General features: G+C 43.4%; 1 protein-coding gene across 1 annotated transcript in view; it reads right to left on the bottom strand.

The window, feature by feature from the left end:
- Window positions 1-15,249, bottom strand: part of LOC104048075 (neuronal acetylcholine receptor subunit alpha-7) — a 72,904-nt gene that overhangs the window by 13,625 nt on the left and 44,030 nt on the right. Inside the window, exons 6-9 of the mRNA XM_064438187.1 lie at window positions 13,912-13,991; window positions 11,201-11,368; window positions 8,963-9,157; window positions 7,590-7,676 (exon numbers count right to left, since the gene is read on the bottom strand). Coding sequence (XP_064294257.1) covers window positions 7,590-7,676; window positions 8,963-9,157; window positions 11,201-11,368; window positions 13,912-13,991 — 530 coding nt within the window. The remainder of the gene's footprint in view (window positions 1-7,589; window positions 7,677-8,962; window positions 9,158-11,200; window positions 11,369-13,911; window positions 13,992-15,249) is intronic.

The raw sequence follows: 15,249 nt of genomic DNA on the forward strand, positions 1-15,249 counted from the left end.
TGGATTTCCAGGTGTAAAAAGTGTTTATGGGAGAAAAAAAGCCATCTGACTGGCTTGAGACTTCTGAACATTTCATTTCAAGATTTGTCTTTTTTGGAAGAAGCATGCCTTACCTGCTTTGACAAAGTACTTCAAAAGTGATACTTCCTCAGAGCACTGGCTAGGCTGGAGGAAGAGCAGCCAACTCAGAGCTTATTGCAGCTTTGATCTCAAGCTGAAAGTGTCCTGCTGTTGGTGCTCCTAGCTGTTTCTCTGTGTGACTACTTTCTGTGCCATCTGGGGCCTAAACCCAAAGACTGCAGTAGCTTTGGACCAATATGAGAGTAAACAGCTGGGTGGGATTTTCAAAGAAAGCATTTTAGGCTCTGTCTCTGCACAACGTCTCCCTGTTCTCACAGCATTGGGACTGCAGCACAGTAAACCAGAGGTGAGTGCAAGGTGGATGTGGGTGGGTGGAGGAGGGACCCCACAGACTGTGTCTCAATGAAGAGTGGAACAAGAGGTGAACCTGCTGCTTACTAGCACTGGGGGCTTAATGGTCTTTTCTTAAAAAAAACCCATCTGGTGCTGGAAGAAGCCAGGATCATGGAGGGAGAGGGAAAAGTGGGGACAGCTACAAAGTTTTCAGTGCCATCTGCCCTGAATGTTTCCTTTCTGGAAGTGATATTGCAGGCGGGGAGAAAGAAGGGTTAAGAAGCTGTGCTGATTATGCTTATAACTGTGTTGCTCTCAGTTTTTCACAGCAATGTCATTTGGCCATGCCTGACTTCAACATGGGCTGTGGCTTAATCTGTCTTTCTGTTTGGTTTTGGTTGTAATTAGGACCTGAATTTTTTATTTTAAGTCTGTGAGTCCAAACTAGCAGCTGAGACATTGATTTTTTTAAGGCATTCCTACAGCAGTGCAATATGAATGAGATTCTGGTCACTGCTTTATCAGGTACTGCTGGATGTTGGTAAGCATGACCACTAACTGTGTAATCTTAAGGAGGTGCTAGTCAAAAGATAGTCAAGAAGGGGCAGCGTTACAGTTAGGAATCTGTCTTCACTTAGGGGAACTTCCTCCTTAGTGACTTCTTAATGCATGGTTTGGTAGCCTTAACTACAAGGTTGCTTTCAAATGGAAAACATGGTTTAATGAAACAGGTCAGGGATATGGAGACTTTAAACAGGGAGGAACAGTGCTCATTAAAAAAAGGAATTCAGGCATATGTCTATTGCCTAAGGAAGGAACTCATCCTTTCTTCAGAGATGGTCATAAAACCATTACCAAAACTGGATCTGATAACCCAGTGCTATTTACATGGATCACATTGTATTTACAGAAATAAAATGCCCTTTCAGTTTAGATCTAAATGCCTCAAGTGTAGTTCTCAGATGAATTACCTAAGCCTTTTGTTTCAATGGGCAGGACCTGAGCTTGTACAAGAGCTCAAATTGAAATAACAGCATTTTTTAAATTTCATTTTGGTGACTGAACCAGGAAATCAACACGGCGGGTCATGAATATCCCTTCTTACATAATGCACTAGACTGGGTGCAATGGTGTTATGTGGTAGACGCAGGAAAGTCCAGGAAATCCTCATGAAGTCACTGGCATTTATAGTGCGAGACAATACTGTGCATAATTGCACAGGTTTTTAGAAGCAGAAAGAAAAATTGTTGTCATATACATGAGCTCTGTCACACAGGCTGTATGATTTTACCCAGTGATTGGTGCACTCAGACCAGTAATTTCAAGCATTTAACACATCTGGAGTTCTCTGCATTTCTGTATGTCTTTTCCTCTAGTAATGAACCCCAGCTGTCTACTTAAACAGACGCTTGATGAAAGAATTTTTAAAGAGAGAAATTAAAGGTAAGTCAAATAATGAGTGCAGCCAGACACACTTCCCATGAGGCATTATTAAGCTATACTAGGAAGGGTAAGTTTAGGACACAGCTGCTACTGTATAGTCCTGGTCTGAAAGTCTTTTAGGAGCTACACTCTAGAGATTTTAAGTGACAGGAGGGACCTCCAGGACCCTGTAGTGAAACAAGCCTTCTTCATGCAGTCAACTTGTGTTGGATTCTGGCCAAGCTGTTGTGTTTGTAGATGTCATGGGACTTTAATGCTTTTGATCCAAATGGCTGAGCTGATTTCTGTTGCTATGGGTGGTTAATTTTTTAAACAGAAACAGAGGCATTTTTGCTCTGGTTCCCAGGCTTCTTCTTTCTTTGGCATCACAGATGGGTTTGCAGAAGGGCAGGATTCAACTTTTGAAAGATTGCTGTGCCTTGCTTCACCTGTATGCATGCTGCTGAAAACTGGTTTTTGGAAATATCTTGTTTTCCAAAAAATGGAGGCTCTTCTGCAGAAAGACAGGACCAAACATGCTGCTGGGCGAGGGGTAGCTAGTTACTGATATGAATGCAAGCCCTCAAGAAAGCTGAATGAGAGCCAGGGGCAAATATAGTGACACAGCCTGTCTGACTAGAACATTTCTTGGCATGGAAAGGGGCTTTCTCACTGTGGAAAGGAGAGCTTTACCCATCACCCTGTAGTGTAGAAGAGCAGCAGGGTCCTGGTGTTTAAGGACATTGAGCAGACTGGTGTTGATTTCTAGGCCAAACTTTATCTCTTGCTCTTTACAGAAAAGAACTTGGTTTGTTTTTAATGTCTATGAGCACAGCAGTCAGAAGGCTACACAGAAATGGGAGTCCATCATGTGGGGAAATTGCACATGTGGAGACTGCTCTGGGCAGCTTTACAGACAGAATGCAGAGGACATACCAAGGAAAGTGGGGAGCCACTTGCAGAGAGGTAAAAAAACCCCAAATGTCTTGCCCCACCTTCTTCCTTGTGATTATTTAGGCTGAGAGTTGCTTCATTTATTGTAAATTAAGTTGAGGTCAAGGGAGAGTGGCATCAACTAAGAAGAACAGAGATATGATTTCCACATCTCTTTGCAAATAGCAGACCTCCGAAGCTAGTTTTTATCTTGGTGTCATAGTAGGCCAACTTTCCTTTGCTCCATCAAGAAAGACAATCCAAACAGCAGCCATGAGAATTTCCCATGTTATTACAGTTAGGTAGCTAAAGCTGAGATCAGAAGGTGGAGAAAAGTAAGAGGCACAGCATGCTAGGCACTAGTGGTTTTGTACTAGTAAAGGCTGGGAGTGTTCATCCAGGTTGAGGTAGGTGTAGATGCATGTTTGCTTTTAAAACCCCAGATTCTAAGAATATAATGCAGATCTTTAAAGTGTGTGGGGTAATTTTTTTTGGAGCATCTCTTCTCCCACATGCGTGGAGACCAGTGACAGTGGCTTTTCTGCAGACCGCCAATGGTTCTTTATACTGCAAGATCAAATTGCTTGCAGCCTTCTCAAACCACATGCTTTAGAAGATTTGTTTATTCCTGTAACCTGGCACTAACCATGCAGATTCTCCAAAAATTGAACAAGCTGTCCAAGCACCCTCCTTTCCTCACAGTGATTCCTAAGGATTTTCAGCTGGCCAGAGATCACACTGAAGAACTGTGATCAATGACTGGTATATCCAGTTCAGCAGCTAAAATACCCCATCTGGGATCACCTGTAGGATCACTGTTGAAAAAGTAATCTTTGTTACCCCATTAGAGTACAGATAAGTTTTTCAGAGCTCAAGAGCACACAGCCCAGCTTTGAGCACTTGCTGAACAAGGTCTGTTTGGCTGCTGAAGCCAAATGGGTGAGCAGTCTTTCCTTGCCTATTCTGAGTAGAGCAAGGAGTTAGGAGCTGGGCTTTTAAACTAGGAATACTATGGAAGGACGATTACAACCCAAATTTAAACAGAGAGACAGTGGACAAGGGTGAAAAGAAAATAGTGCTAGGTGGCCAGAGCAAGAAAGGAATGGTGAAACAAGGTGGAAGTGCTCACCTGCAGAGTGAGCAAATGCATGAAGCCTGGGAAATATGCAGGAGCAATTGGAACTCTGTGTGTGGTCATGAAACAATAATGTTGCTGGGATAACTGATATGAGGAGGGATATCTCTCACTACTGGAATGCTTTGATGCATAGGTACAAGCTCTTCAGGGGAACAGACAGTGAAAACAACATGGGTTGCCCTCTATGGAAAGGAGACACTAGGCTGTGAGAGACTTTATGGGATGGATGAGAACTGCTGGAGAGCTTGTGGGTCAGATTCACTAGAGGCCAACAAGAGTGGTGCTGTGGTGGGAGTGCATTACAGGCCACTCAAACACAGTAGATATGGGCATGGGGCCTTCTGAAAGCAAATCAGGGAAGCCTCTGTATCACAGATCTTTGTTGTCATAGGGACTTGGACCTCCCCGATGTCTGCTGAAAAGGCAACACAGTGTAATGCAAGCAGTCAAGAGGATTTCTGAAGGATGTCAGTGACAACTTCTTGATACAAGCACAGGACAGACCAACCAGAGGTGGTGCACTCCTGGCTCTGCTCTTCATTTGCAAGGAAGAAATGGTTGGGAAGATAGTAATCAATGGCAGCCTAGGCTGTAGTTATTATGAAATAGTGGAGTTCAAGACTGTGAAGGGAGTGAGGAATGAGAAAAGCAGAGTATAAACATTGGTCTTCAGGTAAGCAGAATTCTCATTTTGGAGGGAGGTAGTAGCTGGTACCCCACTGGAAGAGGCTCTGAAAGATAAAGCAGCACAAGAAAACTGCAGGGGCTTGAAGTACAGCAGCCTTCAACTGCAAGAAAAGTCCCTTCTACTACTCAGAGAAATAAGCAAACACATCAGGAATGAAGCAGGGCTAAGCTGGGAACTCATGGTGCAGAAGAAGGGTGGATATTGGAAGCAGGGGCAGGCTGTAAAAGGAAAACGCAGAAGCATCACCTGGGCATTAGGGTTGGTGTAAGGAATGTTAAAGTGCAGGAGTTGAGACTGACAAGGGAGTCAAAGACAACAGGAAGGGTTTCTATTACTACACAGACAGTAAAAAGTTGAACAAGGAGAGCATGGACTTGGTGCTGAATGGGGAGGACAATTCAGTGACAGTGGACAGAGATAAGGCCAAGACAGTGCATACTTTGCCTCAGTTTTCACCATCAAGGTCTCCTATGTCTCTGTGCTTACAGACATGATTCACGGATGAGGAAAACAACCAGCAGCATACAAGGATGGAGTCAGGGGTTGATCTGAACCTGCCCAAGTCCACGGGACCAGATAGATGTCACCAAGAGTTCCTAAGGGTATCATTCCAAGGCCAAAAGAACAATCCAGAGAACTACAGCCCTGTCGCTCTGACTTTGGTGCCTGGGTAAATTGGGGATCAAGTTCTTGGGGAACATTGCTGGACACTTGAGGGTGAAGGTGGGGACAGGGAAGAGCCAGCCTGCATTTATGATGGGTAAATCATGTCTGACCAGCATGATTGCCTTGTGTAATAAAACAACAATATTTGCAGAGAAGGGGAGAACAGTAGATATAATTTACATCAACTTTAGCAACACTTTTGACACAGTTTTCCACTTCCTGAGGTATTTTCCAACCTGAATTATCTTGTGATCCTATGAAACAAGAGCTTCCATTGCACAAGGATGGTCGAGTTTCAGAGCATGTAGCGTGACTTCGCCCCAGTGTGTCAAGATTCAGATTGCTTTTGGGCTGTAACAGGGAAGCATCAGATGACAGTAGCCACAGGATTGTTTTAGACATCCCTCATCTGGGTACCTGAAGTTAGTCTCCAGGGTGTTAAAATGCATCCATGTGCAAGGAGTATTTTTTACAGCGTTTCACAATATAAAATCTAGCTAATGAACAGATGAAAGAAACAGACTGTGTTTGACCTACATGACAACTTTGAGAGGTGTGTTTCTAATACATTTGATACGCTCTAATTGTTTGGGCATTAGGAAAAAACTTGCAACAATACATGTTGTCAACAAGGCATATTCATGAGAAGACTCCCTTATCATCTCCTTGACTTTGTGGTCCAAATAGGGTAAAAAAGATGTGAGAGGTCCTAATAGTTGAGCTAATATACACCTGGAGAAGGGGAACTTGATGCAACAGGGTTCCCCAACACTGCTGCCCCTCACCCTCTCCTGATATGTGATGTTCACATATCTATGCTGTAATAAGTGGAAATTAATCTGTTATTACAGCATCAAAATCTTTAATAACACATAATTACTCACAGCTTTTCTTGGTACAAATCTTACCTTCTATAATAGGGGACTGTATCAGTAGAAACTGGTCTGGTTAAAGCTAGTAGACTGGGCATAGGCAAGTGCATCCCTTTACTAATTCCAAATGGCTTTTGTTATGCATTACACAAGCAAAATTACATCAACACTGGTCCAAGATACCTTGTGTCTCCCCACTACTCACGAAGTTTCTCTTAAAATTATATCTGCCTCTGTGGAGTCCCAGGTGTATCTTCAGAGAAAGGTTTTGTTAAGTTTTTTGGAAGCTCCTGTGTGGCTTAGAGGCAAGAGTTCCTGCTGACTTTCAATAAGATGTCCAAGATATTTGGAGGCTTTCAGAAAGTTTTGCCTATGGGCATTGTTGCCCTCACTGTTGCATAGTCACTCTCCTTCCCCACAGTTACGTCTGAGGTTTTAATCCTTGAATCGAGATAATGAGGTTGTCTGAGTAAATGCTCTTGTCCTATTCATATAACTTGTACGAGGCTTTAATTATACAATGGTGAGGTGCACCTTCCATCAGCTCATAGATATATTGTTTAATATTTTTTTAATTTCTACTATCTGGAATGTGCACTTCAGTCACTATCTGTATGCAAAGATAGACCTTAGCTTAGGACATCATAATTAAACAGGTTCTGAGTTTTCCTGTGGTGTGCATACTTTATTTTGTGAACCAGAACAGGTTTATTTTTCTCTACTGTGCTATGGTGTCGGTCAATAACACTTTCTCCAGTTCACAGTTGAGAAACTGAGGCTCCATGAGATCAAGGTAAAGGGATGGTCCTGCAAAAACAGAGGATGTAACAATGTCTGTCTAGCTCATGTTCCCAAGATGATAACCTGTCCCATCATTTTCAGCACATATTAAAAATGTTCCAGCAATATATTTGAATTTTGACTGTAGTATCTGGAGTTGCTCTTGGGGTAGAGAGAAGAGGAGCAGAAGGATGCAGGCAGGGAAGAGATGCATAACAGCAGGGAGGGTGGGTGATGTGGAGGAAGAAAGATTGGTTTTCTCCAGCCAGCAGCATTGAGACCTTCAAAAGCTGTCTGTGCAAGCAACTTCATCCAAAGAGCTGTTGAAGGGACCTTATGGGTAAACTCAATGACTCCAGAGCTAGGGCTGAGCGCTATTCCAGTATCCCACTCATACCTTGCACTGGTGGTGTTGACTTTGTGCTTTGCCTACACAAATCTCCATGTTGCGTGTTGATTCTTTGTTCCCTCAATCCTTGCAGTTACCACCTTATCTGATATTTCCTGAGCCCTCATGTAGGGTCTTTTCATACATGCAAAAAGTAAAGCCTGGACAGAGACCTACTCCTGACATTGCTGAAAGGCAAAACTGTAGTTACAAAAAGAGCCAAATAGGCTTTGAACAACTCTTGAGAAGCACCACACATTGTTCACAGAGCAGAGAAAATCAACTTACCTATTAGTGGGACTGAGTCAGAAGTTGCAGGCATGATCTCAGCCACAAGCAGCATGAATACAGTCAGGGAAAGCAGGACAGTGATACCTGCAGGGAGAGAACGTGGAGGGGAAAAATGAGGAACTTGAACTCTGCAGCTGCTCCTCTGGTGTCTTTGCTGTTAATTATAACCATGTCATGATCTAAGGCTAAGCCAAACCTATGACTTCATGTCTGTCAGTGCAGATGAGAAATTTCACAAAGTGAGAGCATTTTTGGATGCAACTTCATCTGCTGCCCTTTCACTTCTCTCAATTATACCCAAACCCTTGCTCCTCTTGAAGTAATCTTTCCTGCAGAGTGAAATTAAGCTTGCAGAACCGGTAAAATACACTGCTTTTCCAAAATATAGTGTAAACAATGCCCAGATGGTTATTAAGGTATAGGAGATACTTGCACAGACATGTCTAGTTTTTGGCTATTACATATTATATAACACCCTCCAAAGAGCTGCAGCCTGTTTTAAAAGTAGTTTTTTGTTCTACCTGGAAAGACTGTTGCTAAACCTAACTGCCCTGGTGCTGAGAAATCACAAGGTCAATGCATGAACATTATCTCCTATTTTTGTGTCAACATTGTACTTCAGCTCAAATAGGTCTTTTCCTTGCACCCATCCTCTCTTTGATAGACAGCAATTGTATGCCCCATATCCTGTGTTTTACTGCTTCTAAGACAGGCTGCTCAGACCCCTAATTGTTTTACTAACAGCGAGGGTACTTCATACCATTTAAAGGTCTTTGTCCTGATTGGAATTGTGCACTACTAACTCATAAGGTCTTGCCCGGACCAGTCTTGTGTATTTCCAGCTCTCCCTGTCTTCTCTTGGAAGCACCCCTCCTGTCTTTATTGACACACACAACAGTAAGTCTGATATAGCCCTTCATTGGCTGTCACTGCTTTGTGTTCATGGGGGACTCACGGCTTGGTGTTTTGAGAGCTGAACGTGGAAGGTGAAAATCCAATGCCCAGCTACTGCTGCTCACAGCCCTTCACTCTCTCTGTGTTAGTATGCTCTATTTGAAAAACAGTTAATCAGCTGTGAAATGAGTTTAGACGTACTTAAGAACAGAACAACAGAGATGACAGAGTACTATCACTGCTGCCTGTACCAGCAACAACTTCTGCCTTATCCAGGGTAAAATCTAAAAGATTTTAGAAGTGTTTAGCACAGGATGTGTGAATGCCATACAGAAAGCTGTTACCCTGGTTTCTGCAACCAAACAAGTACTTGTATTGCTCCTCCAGGAAAATCTTTATGCATCAAGCACCACAAGTTATTTATTTTCCATTTTATAGGAAATGCTTATGAAACAAACGAATTCTTTATCACATACCTAAAGAAATCTTCTCCCCTGAATCAGCTGGCAAAAGGAAAACAAGCAGTGCCAGGCCCGATATCAGAACACAGGGAATGAGTAGGTTTAAGCCGTAGTAGAGGGTACGTCGACGCATGGTGATGGTGTACGTCACATCTGGGTATGGTTCTTTACAGCATTCATAGTACATCTCATTCCTCTTTCCTGGAACACCTACAGAGAGGGAGATCAGAGTAGTGGGGAGAGATGAGGGCTCCTGGGTAACCCTTTGGAGGCCCAAGAACTAATGGTTGTTGAGCCAATATGCGGCACCTCCACCACACGTTGTGCATTGAAGAGTGCTTCAAAGTGTCCTTTAGCAGTTGGTAAGGGAGGAAAGACACCCCCAAATAAGTTACCAGGCAAAAGACATTTCAAAGCACTTGTGGCCAATGATGCACATATGGATGAATAGATTAAAGGGGACACAGCACAACATGCCTCTGTTCAATGTTGTTTGAAAGCTGAAATATATGACTACAGGGTTAAATGAGCCAATGTCTTTAGCAACGTCTGAGGCAACAGTGCAAGACGTCTGCTGTTCTTAGTCCACCTTCTGTGTTTTCTAGGGTTTATTTTAATGCCTTCTGAATCATTAGAACCTGGCTTAGCCAAGAAAGGTCATCTGGGCCAGATCAAAACAGTTCTGAGCATCCCAACCTCAACAAGGAAAGATTTGCGAGCGGTGGCCAAAGATAACTCAGTAAAACATGCATTTTACCTTCCTGCATCCAGGGAATGGTGACAAACACCTGACGTCATGTTCACTAGACCATGCTGTGGATTTTCTATGTGACAGGTGCCACAGGTTCTTATTTTCCTGTCATTCTCTTATACATATTTGCTTTGTTTTGTCAGGAAAAACAGGATGTGGCTTAATTTTCAAAAGAGTTTAAGCTTAAAATCTGTCATATCTGAAGGTTAAGAGACATAGTTGTCCAATATAGTTGTATTGCAGGGTTGGCCGTGGTGACCCAGCTGCAGTAGACTATCTGAGATGCTGCATGGCAGGGACTGCAGCAGCCCAGGAAATGTCAAGGGAGCTGGAAGAACTCAGCACCTTGTACCTTTTAGGCCACCATAGCTCACCTCTTTTCTGTTTCTGTGCATATGACAAAAGATGTGACAATGGGTACATTTTGGCAGGATCATGGCAAAGTCTCCATAAAGGATATGCCCATGGCTTGCCTGGGGTGTTAATAGTTTTGCTGTATGAGCTAGATAAGGGCCTGTTTTGTCCAATCCTGGTCAGGGTTGAAGGCAATTAAACCACAGGCCAGGCTCTTAATCAGATATGCAAAGTTATTGGACAGAAATAAGCAATATAAAGGAGAACTGGAAAGTCAGGAATGCTCTGAAATGGATGGACTTTAGGAGGACTTCCTTACGGAGGACTTCCCTACAGAGTCCTTTAGCTTCTCACGAAACTGAACACCGATTAGGTTTCTTATTGTATTATTTCTCAGATGCCCTGAATGGTAAAACAACTGCACACAGTTGGTCAGTGACAGTTATTTCCTTGTCTGTATATCCAGAATGGAAGATGAAATGTCCCTCCTGCAAGCTCTCCTGAGGGTGGTCTAGGGTCTATAAATTTCCATAGCATTGCTTCTGATTTACACCTGCATAGATGGGTTCAAAATAACTCACTAGGAGCTCACTCTGAATAGGTAGATCTGAGCACAGATTCCTCTTTTAAAAATGCAGGTGTCTTCCAAAGCACAGAAGGGGAGAGAGACATGCTGAACTGTAGTTATTATGAACTGGTAGACACTTTGATGGTTTTCTGGGTGAGAGAAATGAGCTGTAAAAGCTCATTCCAATTTTGCTGAAACAGTATTTTTCACTCCAATCAGTTTTTGATTGACTTGTCAGAGTAGATGTGACAGTAGTGTTCCATGGACCTGCATAAGACAAACCCAAGTTTAGTACTGACAAGCTGCTCAGATGCCTCGGGACCAGTAGATTTCTTTCACAAACTCAGTTGCAGGCAATTGCTTCAGAACACAGTGTTTTCAGACACAGCTCAATGAATGTGGCTGAAAGGTTGTCTACGATCTGTGATTTTTTTTCTTTTTTTTGGTTTTTTTTTCCTATCTCTGCATATAAACTTCTAATATCTGTATTTCATGTCCCAGTGGGATTGATAATTTCTATATATTTGGGGTTTGCCTTTGAAAATTAGACTACTGAAAATTTTTAGGCCAGCTGATTTACCCACTAAATCCCATTCTCCATTTGAGATGTAGTTGGAAATATCAGCCTCGAGCATCTGCAGGTCAATCAACCAGCCACTGTGAGTCCAGGAGCCAAACTTCAAATCACACTTCTGCACATCAAAGGGGAACCAGCGGACATCAATGTAACATGTGCTCTTCAAAATGCCTGTGGGTAGAGATCAGTCAGAATGAAGCACATATAGGGCGCAGTTCATTTCTACCCTATTTGTCCAAACAATTTTGAGTAAGTTTCTGCTCCAAAAGCATGCGTGATGTATTCACAGCATAACCAAACGAGTAGGACAGGTGAAAGATGCTACCATGAGTGGAATAACCTCCCTTCCTGGGGGCCCATGAAGACCCCTCTCTCTTTCACTGCATCCTTCAGTTAGGTTGCCCAGAATATTCTGGCCATGCAGGAGCAGCCCAGCCTGTCTCCTAGTGTTGGCTGGCCCCAGCAGATCGCAGGCAGTGCTGCAGGGCCTGACAGGAGTGTAGACTAGATAGATGTCCAGGTACTGTGGCTTGAAGTACTGTGACAAGCTCTTTGAAGAGAGTTCCTTGTCAGGCCCTGCACTACACCCATGCCCCTTGAAAATAGATTGTTATGCTAAACCTTGCTTGATGCTCACCTTTTTCTTCTGTATACCTGAGCCTAGACACTCTGGATGTGTCTAGTCTGCTATCATTATTTCATGTGACATTTTAAGCATTTTAGGAGATGAATACTTGTATAGTGTTGCAATCTAATTATTTCCTCTCTTTTTTTTTTTTTTTCGTATTATCTGAGAGAAGAAAAAAAACAACTGAATAGACGCTCCAAACTTTCTTCTTGGGGCCACAGGTATGGCTGTGGGACTCCCCCAGCTGTCCAGCAGCATGGAAGTCTTGGAGGGTAGGGAAGATGATCTGCACAGCCTTCCTCACTGGCAGCTGGCGGCAAAGCACAGAGGGCATCCCTGCACATTCTCCTCCCTGTGGGCCTGCATCTTTGCAGCCTTCATCTTACCTCACCAGTTCACCATGTTCTGGCCAGCTCAGAGGCACTGTGTGAAAGAAAGGCAGCTTCTGCTTCATTGCAAAATTATCTCCAACACTGCACTTAGTCTGCCTGCGTGCTTTAGAACACAGGCTAATGTGAATCCCAGGTCTAAGTCACCTAACTGAGCAGAGTTTGATGTTTTGCAGTTTTGCAGTAATCCCCAAAACAGAGATCCTTGATTATTATCTTTGCCTGCTGCTGCAAAGGCTGAGGGCATTGTGGCATAGCAATGTGTGTAAGACCATGTCCCTGCACAAACACTGGTGCTCTGGGGTGACTGGGATCCCTTAAGTTGTCCCTTTATGTTCTGGGAGGTATGACTCTCACCATCATGGCTATTTTTGAATGGGCTACATGGAGGCTTTTCTCAGTTTCTCCTGAATCTTGGCTCTGCTCCTTTCCTTAACAGCAGACAGCTACCCCCTTCTTGTTCTTTCTCTGTACTCCTCCACTGATATTGTTTGTCTAATGGAGAGCAGCAGTGAGTACAGCCTGCTCTCAGAGTCACGGGAAATAAAACTTTCATGAAGCTTTGGAAGCACCATCTTCTCTCTTCCATGTTTTTCAGTGTCATGATTAATCTAGTTGCTTCTGTAAGCCCTTGTTGCCAGTCAGTGGTCTGATTACCAAGTTTTTCTTCTAAAATTTTGCAAAGTAGTTTGGCAGCAGTTAAATCCCTGTACCAAAGGATTTCCTGTGCTTTATACACCAGAGTTCTGTCATTACTTTTTCTGTCTTTACTCTTTTCCTTTTGTTCTTAAGGAACCAGTTCTTCACCATGGAGTTTGTAGCTCACCAAGAGATGAGCAGGACACCAGATCTGCCCATATAGGCATCCTCTGCATCACCTCCCTGCCTGGAGCATGGAGAAGGCTCTGTCTGGTACATACCAATTTTATTCCTGTCTCATGTGGCTCTCTGGAGAGCAACCCTACCCATGGGTCTGTCCCAGTGAAACCACAGGGGTGATATAAGAGGTCTCAGGGGTAGGGATCAACAGTGGACCAGCCATCAGCAAAGACCCACTTTCTCCCTGGTGGGCCCTGTGGAGATACTTGGATTCAGTCCACCAGCAGCTATGACAAAAAGCTGGGGTGTTTCTTGTCAACTACAGTGAGTGACTGCAGGGATAGCTTATGTATTTGCTGGTAGGTCCTGGCTCCTAGGCCCTACAGACTCTGAATCAGCAATACAGATGGAAAACAGGCTGAGGCTCAGGTCTGGCTGGCTGAGACCAGTCTCAGTTTGTCTTTGCACCCAGAGTTGTAGCCTCAACCTGGCATGGAGGACTTCACTGCAGAGGAATTGCTGCTCTTGGGGTGTCCTGTGGTAACATGACTCTTCACTCTCAAGCAAAAGCTAATTGGATTGCACATGAAACATGATGGGAGGGTGCACACCACCCTGCCTTAGTCAACACCTCAGCTGGGCCTCTGAATGTTCTAAGCAAACCTGCTCAGGAGCGTGATTTATTGATTTATTGATTTGTGAAGTGGAAATACACCACTGATAATGGACCTAAATTATTTCAGTAGGTTTGTCCCATAATTACAAAATTTCCACAGACTGCTTCTAAACACCTTGGTTTCATTCATGAAGGAAAACTGCTTGTAGTTATTCAAAGCTACACATTCACTTAAAGCAAACAAATGCTCTCTGTGCCCTACCTGGAGGAATATATTGGCAGGATCCAGAGTAATTCACCAGCACATTTGTGTGATATGTTGCATCAAATCTTTCATCCGCACTATAACACAGTATGAACGAAACAAAACAAAGAACAAGCAAGATGATGTTTGAGTTAAGATGTAGTAACTGTCAACATAAAAATAATCTTCTGGCTGAATTTAATGCACAGAGTCTGAATTAAGGTTCTATGCCTGGGAGAAGAGTCCACCCTCAATCACTGTTTTGGCTTCTCATAAACACTGTTGGTGTACACCCAGGCATGCTGCTTGCATGCTGTAATGTCCTCAAAGAAGTGAGAGGCAGAGCTGCTAGATGTTTCACAGCAAAGGCAGAACTGAAAGGAGTAGCTGTACACGAAGACTGGACAGTCTGGCTTTTCTGGGGATGCTGTCAGAATCAGGCAGCTCACAAGAAAAATCAAGGTATTTGTACCCAGATGTCTGCTATAAGAGTAATGGTGGCCTGAGGCAACAATTCTGCAGTCTTTTAGGATGCAGAGGGGCCAAGGGTTTTCTTCAAGCAATGGAGGAAATAACTGAGGAGAAGTTGTTTTAGATTTGTGGCTTGGAGGAGGAGATTAACTGAGCCTCTAAGAGCAAAAACCAGGTGAAAGGGACCAAGAAAAGATAATTTCTTTAGTATTCCAGCAATTCTGAGAAAATTAAGGGAGTAATGAGCTGGACAAAGACAAGAATTCTTCAAGGGAGAAGGTGTGGGGTCTTGCTCCAGAGGGTCTCTTGGGAAGAAATTAACTACAGAGGGTTACCCTGGCTGATGCTGTAGAACCTTGCCTGTAATGGCTATGTGCAGGTCTACGTTGCATGACTACACCATCTTACACACCCTGTCTGACAACCAGACATGGAAATTCAGATTCTCCATCCCTCCTGTGACCTATTCTTTATTCACATACAAGTCATCACTCCCCAGCAGGAAAAAAGGGTATCAAATTGAAAAGGTTAAGTGCAGAATGAATGACAGCTATCAAAAGACATAAAAGGCAGCAAGAAAGGTTTTTATAAATGCAAGGAAACAAGGAAAAGACAAAGGACCAAATAGATCCATTACTTGCTGTTGAAGGAAAGGAAACAACAGGGTGCAGAGAGCTGCAGTATCCTGCATCCTCTGTGCTTCACTCTTCACAGTCTGTGGCTCACCACAATTAATTCTCGCACAGTGGCAGGAGTCCAGGGCAGAATAGGGGAGGAACAGGTTAAAGACGTGTAGATAAGACAGATTCCGGTTGGCAGGGCTGATGACGTTTACTCTTGAGAACTGAAGGGACTTGCCAAAATACTCTCTGAAGCAGTAACAAT

Source organism: Phalacrocorax carbo, chromosome Z (assembly GCF_963921805.1).
Source record: "Phalacrocorax carbo chromosome Z, bPhaCar2.1, whole genome shotgun sequence".
Classification (NCBI taxonomy): domain Eukaryota; kingdom Metazoa; phylum Chordata; class Aves; order Suliformes; family Phalacrocoracidae; genus Phalacrocorax; species Phalacrocorax carbo.